Source organism: Polypterus senegalus, chromosome 6, assembly GCF_016835505.1.
Source record: "Polypterus senegalus isolate Bchr_013 chromosome 6, ASM1683550v1, whole genome shotgun sequence".
Taxonomy (NCBI): domain Eukaryota; kingdom Metazoa; phylum Chordata; class Cladistia; order Polypteriformes; family Polypteridae; genus Polypterus; species Polypterus senegalus.
This window is the reverse complement of record NC_053159.1, coordinates 30,919,829-30,940,000: the sequence shown is the minus strand read 5'-3', so window position 1 is coordinate 30,940,000 and position 20,172 is coordinate 30,919,829. Positions and strand designations below refer to the sequence as shown.

The window sequence follows — 20,172 nt, the reverse complement described above, 5'->3', positions numbered from 1 at the left end:
TGATTGCCTCAAAAGGTTGTGCAACAAAATATTAAGTTAGGGGTACCATCATTTTTGTCCAGGCCTGTTTCATGAGTTTATTTTTTTAAATAATTCTGTTGAAGCATGGTTGAAAATCAATGTCTTACTTTTATTAGTTAAATTTCATAGGATTTTTATTTATTATTACTTTTGTCAGATTAAAGTTATTTCTGTGACCATTGTGAGTTTTTCTTTCATTGACTGAAGGGTACCAACAATTTTGTCCACGTGTGTATATATATATATATATAATCCTGTTTTTGCTTTGTCATTCCAGGAGTATTAAGTATTGCCTAAAGTGGGGAAAAAATTAATTTAAAAGATTTCAGCACAAGGTTGCAAAATAATCTGGAAAAAAAATGAAGGTGTCTCAGTAACTTCTGAATTCACTGTAGGTTGTCAATAAAAATAGTTATAGGAATATAATTTATTTTTAAGGCAAAAGTATCTCTCTATTATAAAAAAAAAATCCTAGAAAGGAAAAGCAGGGTGACATGATCTTCTCAGAAGTTCTCGGACGACATTTAAAAGACCCGCGAGATGCAAACAATATCAAATAACACTCAGTCGTGTAAAGCACACAACACACACAGATCCTGTGCTCTCAGCACATATGAAAAGCGTATGAGGGCAATACGTTCTAGATGAAACGTCAATGAGTAAGCGAAGAAGAAAGAACAGCTCAGAGAAATGAGACCCAAAAGCGTTGGAGAGAAAAAAAGGCAGATAGATTATGGAAGCAGTGGAATTCGAAAGGCTCAAACAAACGATGGCGCGATACACATGCAGAGAAAGGTAAAGAATATGAAACCAGAAAAATTCGAAAGTATTGTAGCGTCCCAGCCAAGTTGAAGCCTTTTTTGTTTTAAGTGACTGTTAGGTCCGATTGAGGGAGGGCGGAGTGCAGCACGGAAGACAGCAGATGATCCGATGGCACCTCTTTAGCATGCGTTCAGCCGACCCCTCAACCCCCAACCTTGACAGCACGAGCAGCATTATACGCCCTGAGAAAGAGATGTAACCACGCCCGGGGCCAGAAATAAAGGACAAGTATTGTGTTTACAACGTCACGCGGGACAAGGCAGTGCGACATCATTTAAAACAAGTCCATGGACATCTAACCTAGCAGTTGTTGGATTGCTGTTGGCAGACACACTTCACGTGCTCCCAGCTCTTAAAACAATGAGAAGAGGCAAGCAAAACACGCAGCTCGCCAGCAGCAAAAGGCCTGCAGATGATCAGACTGCTTCTCCTTAGCGTGTGTTCAGCAAAACTAACCCTTACAATGCAAGCGACAGAGATGCAAAGTGGCAAAAGGACAGCTGCTGCAGAGGCTTTGAAATGATTGGGCAGCGTATGTAACAATTCCCATGAAACTAACAATTTCTTTAATTTGTATATCCAGTAAACCAAACACAGGGGTGGGTGAGCGAAGCGAGCAGGGGATGGAGCCCCCTAGTTATTCTAAAAACTTCACTGTGGAATAACCCTGCTTGCATAAGTATTCAAAGCCTTAAGGCTCCAAAAGCTTAAAGTGACAAAGTGTTCCCAAGCAAGACACGTTTGCCTCATTAGAACCTAAACGATTCGTTTTTTGTCAGTGAGCACTAAGATCTAGATTATATTAGCCAGGCTGGGAAGCTACTTGCTGTAAAAATGAAGACTAAAGAGCATATCATCGAAATAAAGAGACAAAGTGATATAAATCTATAAGTTGGGAAAAAGGGCAAGTGCTTGGAGAGCAGATGTTGGTGTGGGCGTTCTCTTTTTTTCTGATGTACTTGTACCACTGCCCCAAGAGAACAAAAATCCCCGGGTTGCCGCACAATCAAAAAAACTGCTGAAGCAAAGCAGTTTGATATCGAAAATCTTTCGGGGCAACGTGACCAACTCTTGTCCTTTTATTTGACTGCTCACCACATGTCCCAGCTCAGCATTAAACTATAAGCAATACCACAAATAAAGAAGAGGGAAAAAATATACACATATATATTTTACATATAGAGAAAATAAAACAAAAAACAAACTGGTACATAACATAGCATCAAAACCACCTTTCCCAGTTTAGGGGAGAGATGCCCTTGTTTAAGAGAAACCGGTTTTCCAAATAGGTTTACTGTTCTTGGACAAAGTGAAATCCTCCCGGAATATGCCGGCCGCCAACCTGATAACAAAAAAAGTTCCAAAGAACTGGTCCAAAGACTTGTCAGCGAAACCAAAAAAAAAAGTCCATCTTCAGAGACACGTCTCCCTTGTGTCGCTGAGTGAGCAAAAAAAAAAAACACAACACTTCTTTCCAGCAGGTGCGCTTCTTGGTGCTACCGCGTCGCTTCACTTTGCTCCACCACACGATGTCTCTCTCTCTCTCTCACCCTTGTTTTCTGGTTTTAAAGTCTTCAGCACCAACTGTCCTGTCCGTGTTACGACCTCCCCCTTAAAGATGTGTTTACAGTATCCACTTTTCTTGAAATGCACTCTAAGGAGCTGCAAACTGCCAACGGTACAATAGCACATGTGGCACCCGCTTCATATTAATGTTCTTCCTGGAGTTAACTGGTTTTGAGTGTTTCATTAAAGAAATAACCTAAAATGTAACTGTGTGATTCCAGAATACAAGATACTACACAAAAGCAGGCCATCCGTCCAAACTTCGCACCTAAGCAAGGTGTGGACTGGGAAGACAGGTAACAAAGAAGCCAGCAACTAGTTGAAAGACACTGGAGAAATCCATAGATGAAACTAAGATATATGGCTTTCCATAACAGTGGCTTGTTTGGGACCATGGAAAGAAAGAAGCCATTACTCAGGAATATCAATAAAAAGGTACATCTGGAGTCTGCCAAAATATATAAGAGAGACCTGGCCAGAGTGAGAGGAAAAACTTTTTTGTTCACATAAATGCAATCCAACTCTGGTAAAATTCAAAGTGTTACACGCGTTTTTAAACAAGATGGGCACTTGTGAGAATACTCAGACAGAGAGGGCAGGACTTGCTTTGAAGGAGGAATAGAGTTTGGAAGTAAGACTAGAGTAGAGCAGCACCAGTCAGCCATATCAAGAGCCCTGCATAACACTGGCCTGTTATGGTAGGGTGGCACGTACGCAGTTATTATTTAAAAAGAACCTTGTAAAATAATGCTGGAGACTGACTCAACTGAAATGCAAGGCAAGGTTTTCGCAGTCAGAAAACACCAAGGCAGAACTTTTTGGACAGAATGTGTGTCAAAAATGTACCACGGCCCACCAACTAAAAAATGTTATTCCTACTGTGAAGTATGGTGTTGGCAGCATAATGCTGTAGGGATGCTTTTCTTCTGCAGGGACTGGGAATCTTGTTAAGAGTGATGGGAGAATGGATGGAACTAAATACAAGGAAATACTGGAAGAGAAAGTGTTGACCATCAGCTGAGGAAGTGAGGCTTGGGAAGAGGTTGGCTTTCCAGCAAGGCAACGAATCCAACCACAAGGCCAAGGTAACACAGGAGTGACTTAAAAACCAAACAATGAATGTCCTACAATGGCCCAGTCAAAGTCCTCGTCTCAACTCCACAGAGCATCTGTGCCACTCATTTAAAACTGCAGCTCAGTGGTGCAACACAACCAATCTGCCAGGAAGAAAGAGACAAAAATCACTCCTGAGCAGTGTGTGAGAAGACGTCAGGCTGTTATTGCAGCAAACATGTCAGGTTTGAATAATTATGTAAGCAGTGCTCCTGGAGTTTTTTTTTTGTTTTTTTAAATATACTGGGGTTTCAATGAAAGTATTTACTGGAAGTATGTGTGTATGTTTGAAATCCAGGGAACAGTGATGATTTTCAAGGAGTCTGAACATTTTTACAAGACACTTTACACTGCGATACAATCTGAAGACACGATAATATACTAGTCTCACTCAACTGTGCTTCCGACCATCAGAACTGTGCAGTTGTGCAGCTTCCAGTAGTGGAAAGCATTCAGATACTGCGTGAACACCAGCTGGTACTCGAGCTCCCCAGACACCGAGCACAAGTAAGCTCAGACCCAAGTTAAAAAGGCCTAAGAGTCTTTTATTATTAAAGCAAGAATTTCCCAACACAACCACAAGTACAATTAGCACACAGCAACTCTTTTCTTTCTTCTCTATCTTTCACTGCCTCCTCCACTCCTCCTTGCAAGCACTGTCCACCTTCCTCCCAACAATTTTGTATCTCATTATTATTTGGCTGCCAAATCAAGGAAAAAGAAACAATTATTGGGTCTGAGTCTTCAAGAGCAAGTCGATTAAAATGAATTCAGAAGAAGTTAATTAACAGCAAAAACAAGTCACTCATTAAGAAAAGGGTTAGAATGAAAACCTGCAGCCACTGCAGCCCTCCAGGACTGTGAGTTTGAGATCCCTGGACTAGAAAGCATGTTTAATAATACGTGCTTTGAATCAAAGGTGAACAATACATGTTTTTATGAAAATATTTATAGTAATTAATTCTTGCACTTTCAAAGCCATTTCATTTTCTCTTGGACTGGATAATGCAGTTATTACAGTGGTGCACAGAGAAACAGAGACATACTTAAATGCAGCCATGCAAGTGAAAAATGCACTGCACTCTGTACATGTGGCAATACTACTATTACTGCTACTACTTATAAGTTGGAGTGATATTTTTGAAATTCCAGCTCAAGTAATTGTGCATGCAGTACAATGTCACGACATGTGAACTAATAAATAGCAATGCAGGATAGAGTGTGGTAGTCATGGTTTGCTACCCTGGGAGATAATCAGTTTAAATTACAAAATATAAAAGACTGCAATGAAAAATTCAAAGGAAATCAAAAATGTTGCTGTGCTCCCAGACAGTGAAGTAATATGAAGTAAATTCAGATCTAAATACATAAGAAATCCAATGTAAAAGATAAGACTGACCAGTATATATTACATTATTCAGTACTAGCTGTGCTAAGCATTACAGATGGGTTAAAATCTAAGTAATTAACGTAGGCCTCAGTGTTAACGTCTGCAGTGTACCATGCAATGCGTATGTCTGTGTTACATGCCATTTAGGATGGGACTCGTACATGCAGAGTTAATGTCTGTGATGTGCCACCTGTTGAAAGAACAAATGCAATGCATTTTATTAATAAAAATGTTTGTGACGTACCACCATTTGGAAAGACAGGGACATAGCAACCAGACATTATTAAAGTAGATAGTGTGAGTCAGTAAGCAATGCAGGAATAGAATACATTTTCTGGATTTGTGACAATTAATGACTGTAGTAAATACATGACACTGCTTAACTACAAAATGACAACTTATAATGGCTAATAAAGAGATTAGGATAGAATACTAAACCAAAAATTACAAAGTTGTAGACGAATTAAACACATTAACAATTGTATAACTTTGTAACTATCCCTACAACAAAAGCAATGATTCATCCTAGTTATTCAAGCCATTCAGACAAGAATTACAGTATTTATGAAGCAACAGTGGCAGCAGTACTATCAATTTTCACATTTATTCTGGTTTTCTACTTTATAAGGATGCCAGAAGATTAGAGGGAACAGTTGATCCTTAATTAAAAAATAAATAAATAAATAAATGAAAGACCAGGAATGGAACACCTCAGTTTCTAGTGGCCTAGGGTCAAAGGCTCCTTCTTCACACTTGATATAGATATATAGATATCATTGCAGAGCAACAAAACCCCAAGAATCTTCTCAGTTCTATTAAGTACATGTCATGGCTATGGCTTAAACCACTCTCCATGTATATTGGCAACAATGTGATACTCATGAAATCAGAATTACCAGCCCTCAGGGCAACTGTCATTCTAAGCAGAGCAAGCTTTTTGTTTGAAAGTCTGATTGGAATAATTTAAAATGTCTGAAGATAAAAAAAATCCTACATTTTATGAAAACCACATGTTCCAGTATTTTTGAATTAAGTGGTAATTGAGAGAAAGATCAGACATGATTATAACAGTGCAGACATTTTAGAATACGTGTAACTGATGTTGGCAAAAGTCTATCACAGCAAGTTAAACAGGCGTGTCAAGCTCAGTTTTATTGAGGGGAAAAAAATAACACTTTACTGTATATACCCAATATACCCTGGAATATATCAACAAACATCTACTGCCTTAAGAAAAAAAAAAAAAAGAGACACGGGTACCTCTCGGCTCATAATTGTATATTTTGCTCCACGTCTCTTTTGAAGGAGCATTTTCTCTTTGTCAGCTTTTCTTTTCTTAGACATTCTAGCAGATTAACAAAAGCTATTGGCAGCCATGGGATTGAAATCAGCATTGAGTGATAAAATGATGTCAGTGCATAAACCTGGAGTGAGTGTGGCAGTCTGGACACACATTTATTACAACTGCATCAATATGCATCATGATCGGATGGCACTTGACCACATTAGAAAAACGTATCTAAATGCACTAGTGATGGATGATCACATTGACCGTATTCAAACTTTGTCAGAAACAGATAGCAATCCTATCTAACCCAAGTGGAAATGCAAATGCATTCCTCTCAACAAACAAATCTGCAAAAAAGACAAAAGAATCATGTAGGATGGTGGCAGTAGTAAGCTAAGCTGCAGATGGGTGGCCAATCCTGACACCTGTGCAGTTTCAAAAAAATGAATGGACTGGCAACAGCGGCTTGCATGAAGACGAGTTACAATCTCCTTTTATGAAACTCACATTTGTGTGGTGAGTCACCTTCTTTTCACCTTTTCTTGTTGGGTCATTTTCCACTAACTACAAGTGAGTAGCTATGGTTTGCTACACATATAAACTTGCGCAGAGACTGGAAATTAATTTAAATTCCAGGTATAAATGTAATCCAGCTAAACCATATATGAAAACAATCCATGTATGCAACGTTAAAGGGGACCTATAAAAAAAAGTCTTTAGAGGCCGCATGTAGCAAGTTTTGAATATTCACAAAGCAGCCCACTTTAAATAGGTCTAGTGGTTAAAAACAGCTTGCAGGCCATGAGTTTGACACTCCTATTCTAAGCAAATCTACCAGTACAGTACACCCCCAAAATTCATGGGGGTTACGTTCCTAGAGCACCCGCGAATTGTGAAAAACCGCAACTTTTGGATGTGGTTAAAAAATGCATTTTAAATCCCTCTTTTAATAGTTTAGACCCTAAATACAGTATGCCCCCAAAGCACTTTAATTTCGTTGCAAACTCAGCTTAATACATTAATACATTACCTTAAACACAGAATGTAAAGGTACACCCGTATACCGTACAGTACTGCTATGCCTCCTGCGGTGCTAGAATGTAAAATGTTACCGCTATACGTACTGTAATTCATTCAAGCACGTTTTCTTTGGTATGCACGGTTGTTTTCTTTGTTATAAGTAGAGTGAATACATAATTTTATTTAATTAAAATACTGAAAAATGTACGGGTACTCACCAATGATGAATGATATTGATGATGAAGTAGCTGTGCAGTATGATGCAGAGGATTTAAAACTTCTCGGGTGGCGCCTCTTCTTCAGGCGCTTCAGGAGGAGTCATATCTTTGGACAGGTCTTCTTTTGGTGGGGTTTCATGCTGGCTTTTCTTTCTAGATTTCAGGAACATTGTTATGGGAAGTTGCTACATTGTCTCCTGTAGCGAACTGCTGGTACAATTTCTGTGCTGTCTCATGGATGATGTTACCGTCCAAGGGGATGTTCTGCTTCCTGCAGTCGGTGATCCACAATGCCAAGGCAGATTCCATCCTGATGACATTTTTATTCCTTATTCCTATTCGTTACTTTTTTGGCACTATCACAGAAACTTACAGATACAGTACTCCAGATCACTGCTTCGTTCTTCTTTATGTAGCGTGTGGTTCTTTCATTAATGCCATAGTCGCGCGCTACTGCAGCATATCTTTTTAGTTCTCGGAGCAAATCCAGTAATTCAACCATCTCCTGTAGTGTTTTAAACTTCTTCTGGCGTTTAGGCTCAGTGCCATAGAAGGTGCAAGGCAATTCGTTGACATCTTGTGTATTTCAGAATAACAAAACAATAACAAAATGGAAAACACGAGGACACTCAGTTGAAGTTGCATCACAGGGCAGCAATCAATCAGCAGCAAGGAGAAATGAATAACGCTCTCAGATTGGCTACTTTCACCATCCCAAACCGTGTTTCTCTCAGCAGTTGCTTCCTGCTCTGTACAGCACAGAATTTCCACGAAAAAAGGCATAAAAAATTTGCAGAGGATATTTACGCTTTCCGCTAACAATTAATAGTTAGGTTCTAAGGAATAATCCGCAAACCCTGAACCACGATTTTGCGGGTGTCTACTGTACTTAGACATTGTGTCTAATAGAAAAGCAGTAGCCTCAAAATTGTTTTTAAATATCAAAAACAGAAAGAAGAGTGGAAGTAAAATATAAATAAAAGAGATTGCAGTAGACTGCGTTGTGCCTTTGATGGTTATAATTTTGTCTATCTAGTTGACAACAAAAGATACCAGCTTATGGTTTTCATTCCCACACGCACGAAGTGTAAAGCTTTCCCACCAAATTCAGAGTCACAATAAAAGTGGAAAAAACCTGTTGGGTGCCATTTTTGTGGTAGTCTTATTTGCAGCAACACAAGAGGCAATCATTAAGGTTACTGGCATTGTAAAAAGATGCAAGGATCAACAAACTCAGATGCCAAAAAAGTGTGTGAAAAGTGAAATACAACACGAGGGAACTCCAATAATACTGAAATGTGCTACAATTTACTATAGTTCATTGTCATATGGCGAATCTAACACTGCAAATCAGCAACGATACAATAAACAGCGTTCCTTCACTCCAAACACTCCCTCTACATACATACACAAACACACAAACATATACCTGTGTGTGTGTGTGTATGTGTGTATCATTTAAAAATATTGTCTGTAGTAATTCAATCCTGAAAATGTGTAATGTAATATTGTATCTCTTTGTGCCACTTTAGTGATGCACATTATTTCCTTAAAGTGTACAATAAGTTGACTGGGGATAAATCTTTTACCAGCATTTTACACAGTTCTGCATTCGATAACTATTTGTGATACACTGGAAAAAAACAATGATATGTTTAAGCACAAGATAGTTTCTTGGAAATATATTTTTCTTACCTGTACAACATCAGGAAACAGCTCACAGAAAACTTTATCCTTTGTGTTAAAAGCCAAACTCTGTGCAGCAAGTTGTCGTTTCTTGAAAGCAAAAAAAAGGAAAACAAAATCAGTAGTATGTAAAGAGTACACATGCAGATGCATTTTAAAAGCTTAGACCTAAAAGCACAGATCAATAGCTATAGAAAGAATGATATGAAGAAGACAATGAATATTAGCATTGGAGCAGCCACAATTAAACTGGTTGTTGCCTAGCTTTAGAGACCACCCTATGACCACATCTTAACCTGCGACACTGCCTCGTATATCTATTCACATTCTGCTATTCCCCACAGAGAAACCCCTTTACTATCGAGTGTCACCATTCACTCCTAAAGTTTATACTACCTCCCTGCTTTCAGGTACTTTGGCCAATCTTGTAAATCTTGTTATGCATTTTGTTCAGTTATTTTAACAAAAGTGACTTTGCTGATGATGAATAAGGAACACATTGCACAGGCTCTAAAAGATGCCTAAACCAGCAGAGTACCCAAATTATGTGAATTACAGAGCAGCAAAATAATTTAAAATAAACATTTACAGATTGCTACTAACAATGTCTTGAAATGGTCGACTTGTTTTCTGACTAATCCAAAGTCCAACTGTATATGGACATTAAATATAATCAGAACTTGCAGCACTGCAAGTCATAAAATTTCCTTTGTGCGTACCAGGGATGGTTTTTGTGTTATTACTTCAAATCAGCAAATATTGCAAAATAATTTTCCTCTCCTCCCTGACCCAACTTGGAATCCAGATTTGGAATGATGGCATGAAGAGGTAAACAACATTGTTGGCATGCTTTTATGGAAGGAGTTTAATGTTGGCTTGTTACTTGCATCCATAAATGTATTTATTCAGGTTTTTCTTTTTTTAAGCTGCTTATCCTGTTCAGTGTTGCTGGGAGTCAAAGCCTATCATGGCAACAACAGCCACACAAGAGACCTGGATGGGACAGCTGTGGGGCACATCCAAACTTAAGTCACTCATACAAGGACAATTTTAGTCGCGAGTTGCACATCATTTAAAGGTATTTATTTTATCTAAAATATAGATGTTATTACTTCATCTATTACAATAAATGTATTTTTCCTACTACAGTAATCCCTCGCTATATTGCTCTTCGACTATCGCAGCTTCACTCTATTGCGGATTTTATATGTAAGCATATCTAAATATATAACACAGATTTTTCACTGCTTCCCGGGTTTCTGTACACAATGGGTCGTTTTACTTCTAGTACATGCTTCCTCAGTTGGTTTCATACAATAGACGCTATTGAGAAGCTACCCAATCAGAGCACACAGTTAAGTTTCTATGTGCTGATTGGCTCAGCGACAGAGTGCCGAATTCGATTCCGCTGCGTTAACCAGGAAGTCTCATCTCGCTCATTCAGCATCAACGTGTTTCGCTGTGTAAAGAGTTAACTTTTGTGCTCTTTTGTGTTTATCTTTGTACATAGTCAAGCCATTCGTTATGGCTCCAAAACAATCTGCTACTGCTTCAGGGGCCGTGCCCAAGCGCCAACAGAAGATACTAATGATTGCCGAAAAGGTAAAAGTTTTGGATATGTTGAAGGAAGGGAAAAGCTACACCGCTGTAGGATGCCATTACAGCATCAATGAGGCTACGATAGTTTTTATTTAAAAAGAAGGAAAAGAATATAAGATCTACGGCCGCAGTGCCCTTTAACCAGGGAGCAAACAAGTGTTAAATGAATGTAATAAGGCAGTAGTCCGGATGAAATCTACTTTAGGGATTTGGATTGAAGACTGCCGGAAAAAGAACAACGGCAGTGCTACACAATCGCCTGAAGAGGCTCCTTTAGAAGCGCTGTAACGCTCTACTTTGTTTTGCAGTAAAATTAAACTCATCGTTATCGGACAAGTCGTTGTGTCATTGTTGGTGAGTAACCATAATTAATTTTCTACGTACAGTACTTAGTACATGTACGTACGTTTAGTGTCACTGTACACACATTTTACTGTATACAATTTTTCTTGCATTGTACGTATTTATTGCTGGTGGCCCGTCTGTCGTAATGGCTGTAACTTATATGTGATATCGGAGACACTCGATATCTTTAAAATAATATTTAGGTTTTACTGTATATAAACAGTGTATTTATATACATAATTTCAACTAATCTTACCTAATATCTAAGAGAATACAAAGGGTGTATGGTATATAACTGTGCAGGATATGTATATAATAGTGTTTAAGAGTTTATAAGAGCTTAAAATATATAAAAATAACCATATAAACATATGGTTTTTAATTCGCGGATTTTCACCTTTCGCGGGGGGTTCTGGAACACGACCCCTGCAATCGAGGAGGTATTACTGTATACAACATTTACTTTGAATGCAAAGAGAACTTTCCTTTTTTTAAAATCAAGCATCTATCAAGACAACCACATGCTGCAAACAATTTCTTACTAGTATCTGACATTTACAGAACAATTTTCAAAATTAGCTAGTAAAATAAAGACCAATAAACCAGCTATCAATCCTTTGATGTTAAAGTGATCACCTGGAGCCATGGACAAATCAAGAACATAAATATAACAATGTTACACAGCTGCTCCTTGAACAAGAGAAACAACATGTCTGAAAAGAGTTTACAGCTGCATCAGATATCTTTGTAAATAAATCAAAAAAGAATCCACTAATGCAGCTCTACACTCTAGAAACCACCAGAGGCATCTTCTGTGTATCGTTGTAATGAGACTTCATTAGCTATTTATGCAATTACTAAGGTTTGTTTACCACCTGATTTTCTCTACCTGGTTCTTTTTTATTTCTTTGCTCAAAACAGTTGTGTATGTTATAAATGATTTCTTCAAAAGTAGATACACTAAAGTAAAATGGTCAATTATTAACCATAAAATTGCAGTTGAAAATTTAGACATTGGTAATCATGAGGAAAATGTAAGATAAAGGAGCCACTCTCACAAGACGTTCAGCATAATCAAAAAGAATTTTAATGATGCCTCAAGATTGATACCTCAAAATCTAGAAATGCATGGTTCCATCCATGGTCTGCAACTGCTCCAATACAACTTGTATTTCCATCACAGCAGTTTTCTACCTGCCATGTTTTAATTATTTATTCAATAACTGCAAGATCCACAGACAATAAAAGATGTAAACTAAACAAAGAAGAGTAACACAATAAGGTACATGAGTAAAAAACGTTTAAATATTTAACCAATTTCAGGTTCAAAACTGGATAGGAAAATAAAAACTGCTTTTACCTATCCTCCACCTCCTCCTGCTCGTATCCCAAATCACAGTGGGCTTTATGAAGAAAACAAACTTTCAACAGTCTCTTTGTCAAATTGGCAATTCTATAAATCAGATTTACTCAACTGAATCAAATCAAGTGTAACAAGGCAATCTCTAACAGCCCCTGGTAAAACAGGTTTTGAAACTCTTCCTCATTGGCCTTCCCCAATTTTCCATGCTCTAATGACATACACAATCAGAACTTATTAATACAATATAAGTGCTTCCTCAAAGGCAGTTGCACCTTTTATAACACAGGCTAGGATGTAGTAGTGAGGTTATATTCAAGCGGCCAGCAAACAAAGTGGAAAGAAACCATACTTTAGGGAGACTGAGATACTGGCGTGTGTAGTATGGGTGCTCAGACTAAGAAGAAAAAAAAAAGTTTCCGAACTTTCTCGGGTTTAGGACACACAATATGATGAGTACAATAAGCAATGCTTATCATGTTAATCACAGTTGCCAATGTCAGTGCAAACATGATGCTTTAATCATTTTAAGCAATGACGGTGTTACTTGCAGATGTGCTGCTTATTCTACTTAAAGGCACATCAGTAGACCGGTGGCGCACAGAGCAGTATATTGTTCAGCATTTGGGTTAAAAAAAAAACATGTTTAAAACTGAAGGACTTTTGCGCTATTTTTTTTTTTCAGTTAGTTCCTACTGAAGCAGCGTCACAGCTTTTTTGTGATCAGTTTTTATTGATTCAGTGAATTTCATTTGCACACAAAGGAGGTCAATTAAAAAGGGAAAAACTGTATATACCTAAGCAGCGCTTGTTTAAGTCCCTCCATTTCAGAGTATGTAAAATCCCATAGCAAAGGAGTGATCAATATACAAGATGGCCAGTTACTTCTTGGCATTTGCAGTATCAGAGGTTCTGTAGTTAAGAATTGCACATGTGAACCAAGAAGCATCTTACTCTGCATTCTGTAAATAAGTCTTGCTTATTTGAAGAACACTGACCTTGTCCACTATTTCAATTACCTTTTATTTTATTCCCCCTTTCACAAATTGAAGTGAAATGGCTAAAAACAAACAAAAGCATGCAGAAACAAGCCACATGATGTCTGCCCTAGCATGGAATAAGCAAGCTAGAGAAAGACAGTGTGCATAACGAGTGGCCAAATTAAAAAAAAAGAAGAGCGCAATGCCAAACACAACATTAGAATAAAAGAATAGAATAAACTGGGGAAACATAGTGTCATGCTAGTATATATGTATTTAAGAGGCGCAGTGCCATCCACATGATCTTATAGTACTAGTAAAAAAAAAAAAAAATCGGCAAGATTAACACCAACATTAAATATGCCTATTTTGAGTTACTTGATATTAAGTTTAGATTTCTATGTAAATGCTGACATGCTTCAGAATCTTCATACAAAACTTTTGCCAAATTTCTTGGATTTTGACATCCCTATAACACAACTTAGCTATTTTCACCCATGTCAGCTACATCATCATTGAATAAAGTATTCACTACAGACAGTGTAACAAATAAAAGAGAAACATCATGATCTTAAATGAATTAAAACATCCATTTTCTATGATTCCAGAAAGGGTTGCTGTAATCAGGTTTTGTAAGGCCAATACCAGTCACAGATTTCAACTTACTTGATCAGCCAATTCCAAAATCAATTCAGGTTTTTTTTTTACCTGTTCAAAAAAACATATTTACACTAACCTCCAGCATAACCAGAAAAAAAGGAGTCTTATGCCCTATAGTCAAGTATATTTTTAAAAATCTTTTATTAACAAAATTAAATTCTGTAGGTATATTTCTAGTGACCATAAAATACTAAAATAAACAAAATTTTCTTAAAATACACACTTTAACTAATAAAATATGTAAAAAAAAAATGTATATATATGACATAAAAGAAAATAAAATGCTTCTCATAATTACAAGCTGTCACACTGTTTAGTTTTTCTGTGATGTACCTATCTGAAACAAGGCTTAATTAAATAAAAATATCTCATCATTTCTTTAACAAAAAATGTGTGTATATATATATATATATATATATATATATATATATATATATATATATATATATATATATACATATACACACACACATACATACATACATACACACACACATACATACATACATACATATACAGTGGGATGCAAAAGTTTGGGCAACCTTGTTAATATTCATTAATTTCCTGTATAAATCGTTGGTTGTTACGATAAAAAATGTCAGTTAAATATATCATATAGGAGACACACACAGTGATGTTTGAGAAGGTGTTTTGGGTCGTTGTCTTGTTTAAGATCCAGCCCCGGCGCAGCTTCAGCTTTGTCACCGATTCCTGGACATTGGTCTCCAGAATCTGCCGATACTGAGTGGAATCCATGCGTCCCTCAACTTTAACAAGATTCCCAGTCCCTGCACTGGCCACACAGCCCCACAGCATGATGGAACCGCCACCATATTTTACTGTAGGTAGCAGGTGTTTTTCTTGGAATGCTGTGTTCTTTTTCCTCCATGCATAACGCCCCTTGTTATGCCCAAATAACTCAATTTTAGTTTCATCAGTCCACAGCACCTTATTCCAAAATGAAGCTGGCTTGTCCAAATGTGCTTGAGCAGACCTCAAGTGGCTCTGTTTGTGCTGTGGGCGGAGAAAAGGCTTCCTCTGCATCACTCTCGCATACAGCACCTCCTTGTGTAAAGTGCGCCGAATGGTTGAACGATGCACAGTGACTCCATCTGCTGCAAGATGATGTTGTAGGTCTTTGGTGCTGGTCTGTGGGTTGACTCTGACTGTTCTCACCATTCGTCGCTTCTGTCTATCCACTTCGAGCCTTAACTTGAACTGAGCCTGTGGTCTTCCATTTCCTCAATATGTTCCTAACTGTGGAAACAGACAGCCTAAATCTCTGGGACAGCTTTCTGTATCCTTCCCCTAAACCATGATGGTGAACAATCTTTGTCTTCAGGTCATTTGAGAGTTGTTTTGTGACCCCCATGTTGCTACTCTTCAGAGAAAATTAAAGGAGGAAGGAAACTTACGATTGACCCCCTTAAATACTCTCTCATTATAGGATTCACCTGTGTATGTAGGTCAGGGGTCACTGAGCTTACCAAGCCAATTTGAGTTCCAATAATTCGTTCTAAAAGTTTTGGAATCAATAAAATGACAACGGTGCCCAAATTTATGCACCTGCCTGATTTTGTTTGAACAATTATTGCACACTTTCTGTAAATCCAATAAACTTCATTTCACTTATCAAATATCACTGTGTGTGTCTCCTATATGATATATTTAACTGACATTTTTTATCGTAACAACCAACGATTTATACAGGAAATTAATGAATATTAACAAGGCTGCCCAAACTTTTGCATCCCACTGTATATATACATATACATATACATATATATTATATATTTTATATATATATATATATATATATATATATATATATATATATATATATATATATATATATATATATATATATATATATATACACATACATATACACAGAGAGAGAGAGAGAGACTGTACATACACACACACATGTGGAATCCAGCTATAATGGAACTCATGGAACCATAAAAATATTTTCTTATAATGGAAAATTCATTATAATGAATATGAGGAAAATACTGTTGTGACTGGGGTCACCATCTCTTAACAGCAGTAGTGCAAGGACATCTCCGTAGCTGTTCTGCTGCATCTGATAAATAGTAAACCAAATGCAAAGTAACAGGTTGTTATCAGCATGATCAGGCTTAATGCATAACGTGCTTGTTGCACAATATTTAGAACATTTAACATTTTGCCACATCATTTTTCTTCATTCTGGAATTAACGTTTTCTAGGATTGTTAACTTTTCTTTCAGTGTAACCTGACACTGTTTCTCACTTTGAGAAGCACTATGAAACACAAACAGTACATTATCCCCAAACAACACAACTACCCATCCGGAGGCTATACCTGTACAATGTCATGTCTACACTCTCACTGAGACTGCTAGAGACTGGAAATTTTGCAATAGACTGTTTTTTTTCTTTCAGACAACCTATTGCAGGATTCCTGACACTCTGTTCAGAAAGTGTAAGAGCAGCATCAAGTATTTTTTGCATCACATTATTTTTTCTGGTGGCCATTTTTGGTTGAAAATATGTTCATTACACTGAAATTTACATTTACATTGATATTGATTAAAGGTTTTCCAGTCCCACAAAAAGTATTCATTATTCTGAAAATTGTGTTACTTCGGTATTCGCTGTAACGGGATTTGACCTGTATATATTCACACACAATCAATTAATTGATATTGGCAATTAAATGCTATTTAAATATAAATATATATGCACTTACAGGTTTTAATAATTTTAAATCATTAACTGCACTACAGCTTTTTGCTGATAAAATATTAATTTACTATATTTATACAGGTATTTTTTTTCCTTCAGTATAGCAACTAGACATTAGTAATTCTTCAGGTGTAATTATAAATACGGATTACCATTTTAATTATTTAGTACTTGTTTCTTACCAAAACATATGCTGCATGACACACACCAATAAATAATAAACACAGTACAAATGTTTAAAAAAAACCTATTGTTTACTAAGCAGCAATTTCAAATTCATCTTTATCTTTACTTTTTCCAATTAAAAGTATAAGATGCTGCATTTTAAACAAGCTCACAGTCCAAACTCAAGCAGTGCTCGTTTTAATCTAAAGGACAAAATAAAGGCTTGAATTCCTTAAAGAAGCTTTTCTTGCCATTTGTCTAGTTGCACGGGACAACTTCTCCAATTACTTTTTTTTCAGTTTATTACACCTTAACTTACAGGCTAATATACAAATCACCTCTCATTCACTGATAAAACAAGCTTCCTCTCTCTGCTCTTTGTTTACACTTCGAGGGGAAAAAAACCCAAAAAACCACTGTAATTCCTTGAATAAAGAAGAAATGCAACTAAATTACTGCAATCCTTAGAAAAGCAAGAGGCTGAAAATATGCTTTTTGGTGATTGGCCTTTTTAACTCGACAGAGTCTTTTTTTAGTGAAAACCGTCTAATTTCGATTGGCACTCGACTAATTTGAGCATCACAAATTCCATAAAGTTACTGTCAACCATTAATGGAAAAGTCTAGCTGGATTAAGAGGTTTTTATAATAGATCAATGGGTGAAAAATAAAATCTATTTCACAGTTTTCAGCAACATGAATAATTCAACAACTTAATTTTGCTAGTAGTACTATACAAATACCAGTGCCAAGTCGGAGATTTGTAGATAACTTACTGTAAAATCAGAGGTCTCTATGCTGCCTAACGTGGGACCTTTCTCTACCATGAAGCTTAGAAGTCCTGTAAGAATAGTTGAAACTGACCATGCAGGATTCCATGTGTCAGGATGAAAATCCGTAATTGAGAGACATAATCTACAAAATAAAATATAAATAGTAAGAGAGATAGAGATATAGAAAAAAAACTGACAGGCTGAAAAGTAACAAGTCATTATGCAGTTGACCTAGCATAATGATATAAAATTTTAACTAAAAAAACATTACTAACCTTTGTTACTCTGTTGAAACAAAATAGTTCACTTCTTATAAACATCAAACTGATGCATTTAGCTTCACTTAAGGTGCCAAGCCCAAAGAGGCATGTGGTGTGGGAGACAGTGCTGCACCAACATAGCAATGTTTTTCTCATTAACAAAAGTTTAAACAAATCACTAATGAAAAACTAAACATTTTCTTATTTAAAAAATGACTGAAAACTAAAAGTAAATGAATATAAAGGCGCTTTTCCACTGCATAGTACGGCACAGCACGGTTCAGTACAGCTCACCTTGGTTCGGCTCAGTTCGGCTCGGTTTGCTTTTGACTGCAGTTTAGTACCGCTTTAGAGTGGGCGGGATTATTCACGTGTCGTTATAGTTTCGCCGCCTCTACTGCCGTGACACCGTGGAACTTTTACAACAACACGCAGACAACGACAACACTTTAGCTCGACGACGCGCAAGGGTAAACATCTAAAAAAAGCACATCACTAGCTAACTTTTATCACTGTTGCAAAGCATAAAATTAACTTAACTGCCAGTGTAACATTAAAATGCTGATTCTGTATATTACAGATCTTCCATATTTTGCAAAAAAGTCGCCGCAACAGACCATCTGTTTGGACATTTAATCGTGCTTCAGAGTGGTGGGATGTGATTGTTACCGGTTTTACAAACACTCAGTGGCTGGAGAACTTTCGAATGTCTGAAGAAACATTCATCCACTTATGCAACAAACTGCGTCCAGCGATGGAGAGACGGGACACAAACTTCCGCGTGTGTGTACCTTTAAAGAAAAGAATAGCCAGTGATGCAGTAATGACGATTTTCTCCGGCCAATCAGTGACCAGCAGTTTACACGTCACGTTTTGGTAACGGTTCGGCGCTTTGAACCTCGGCTGAGGTGGTACTAAAAAAAGGACCGGGTACCAGGTACTGTTCCCAGTGGAAAACCCCCCAAAAGTGAGCTGAACTGAACCGTGTCGTGCCGTACTATGCAGTGGAAAAGCGCCATATGAAAATTAAAATGACTACAAAACTAGCCTAAGGAGGTTTAATTTTTGTCTATACATTATGCACAAAGACCAGTGTAGTTTGCAGGTTTGAAAATTTGAAAACATCAGTATAATTTTTCCAGTGATAAAGTAAACTCCCAAAGCACCATGCTTAGAGAACAACAGGATAAGAATGAACATAAGCTGTATATGCAGGAATGTAGTACACTTGCTTTGGTGACAGAACTTCTAAGTTTCAGTCTGCAACTCTAATAAACATTTATGTGCCGCTCTGGGGAGGTAACATCATAATAAAATGTATAAAATATCTGATCTTAACGTCAAAAAAAATCTTCTTATATAATGCTCTAAAAGTAAGGAGACGTTCAAAGAAGAGCAACATGTCAGTGTCAAGATGGCGCTAATAATCATCACTTTTTGGCTATTGATGTCACACTAAGCTGAATTAGAGGAAGACAAAAGTGTTCATGTAATTTTGACTGAATCCTGAAAATAAACAGGGCAAAAACATTTTCTGGTGTTGAGTTTAAAACAGGTAGTGATCTGAACTGAAGAAGCTGGTTATTTTAAAAGTCTACAGCAGTATTAATGCATTTGGAAGGTGCAGGTGTAACCAGGGCAAAAAAACTTCATAAATTATCAGTAGGAAACGAATGGTAAGTTTATGTATTATGTTAATTGAATATACATGAAAAGACAAAATTTTGGTGCAAATACAGTACAAAGCACTGAAGAGAAACATTCTGTTTACCTCGTATTGCACTTAAATCTTCCATTAGGAGTTATCATATAAATACTGGGAGGTTTAAAAGGAAATTCTCTGGGGAAGATGAGTTTACCATGATAATATCCACCTATAATAAGCAAATCAAAAACAAACCATTATTAATCAAGTATTCTATGAAACATTGTATTCATGATAAAAAGGAAATGTAAACTGAAAGAGTAGATATTCTTTAAACAATGTATTCATGTTAAAAGAAAATGTAAACTGAAACAGCAGATATTCTTCACACAAATTCCAGCACACTGAAATAAATACACTTCATTGAAGTTCTTTCCAAATAAATTGATACAAAATACAATTGTCTTAAGAAACCATTCACAAATCAAATCCCTAAGGAACAATGAGTGTACAGTATCCTTCTTACAAACTT

General features: G+C 36.9%; 1 protein-coding gene across 2 annotated transcripts in view; it reads right to left on the bottom strand.

The window, feature by feature from the left end:
* The window catches only part of ube2j2 (ubiquitin-conjugating enzyme E2, J2 (UBC6 homolog, yeast)), a 46,130-nt gene that overhangs the window by 5,526 nt on the left and 20,432 nt on the right, over nt 1-20,172 (bottom strand). For both annotated transcript variants that reach the window (XM_039755733.1, XM_039755732.1), the window contains exons 4-6: nt 19,767-19,869; nt 17,739-17,877; nt 9,134-9,214 (exon numbers count right to left, since the gene is read on the bottom strand). In XM_039755733.1, the coding sequence (XP_039611667.1) occupies nt 9,134-9,214; nt 17,739-17,877; nt 19,767-19,869 (323 nt within the window). The remainder of the gene's footprint in view (nt 1-9,133; nt 9,215-17,738; nt 17,878-19,766; nt 19,870-20,172) is intronic.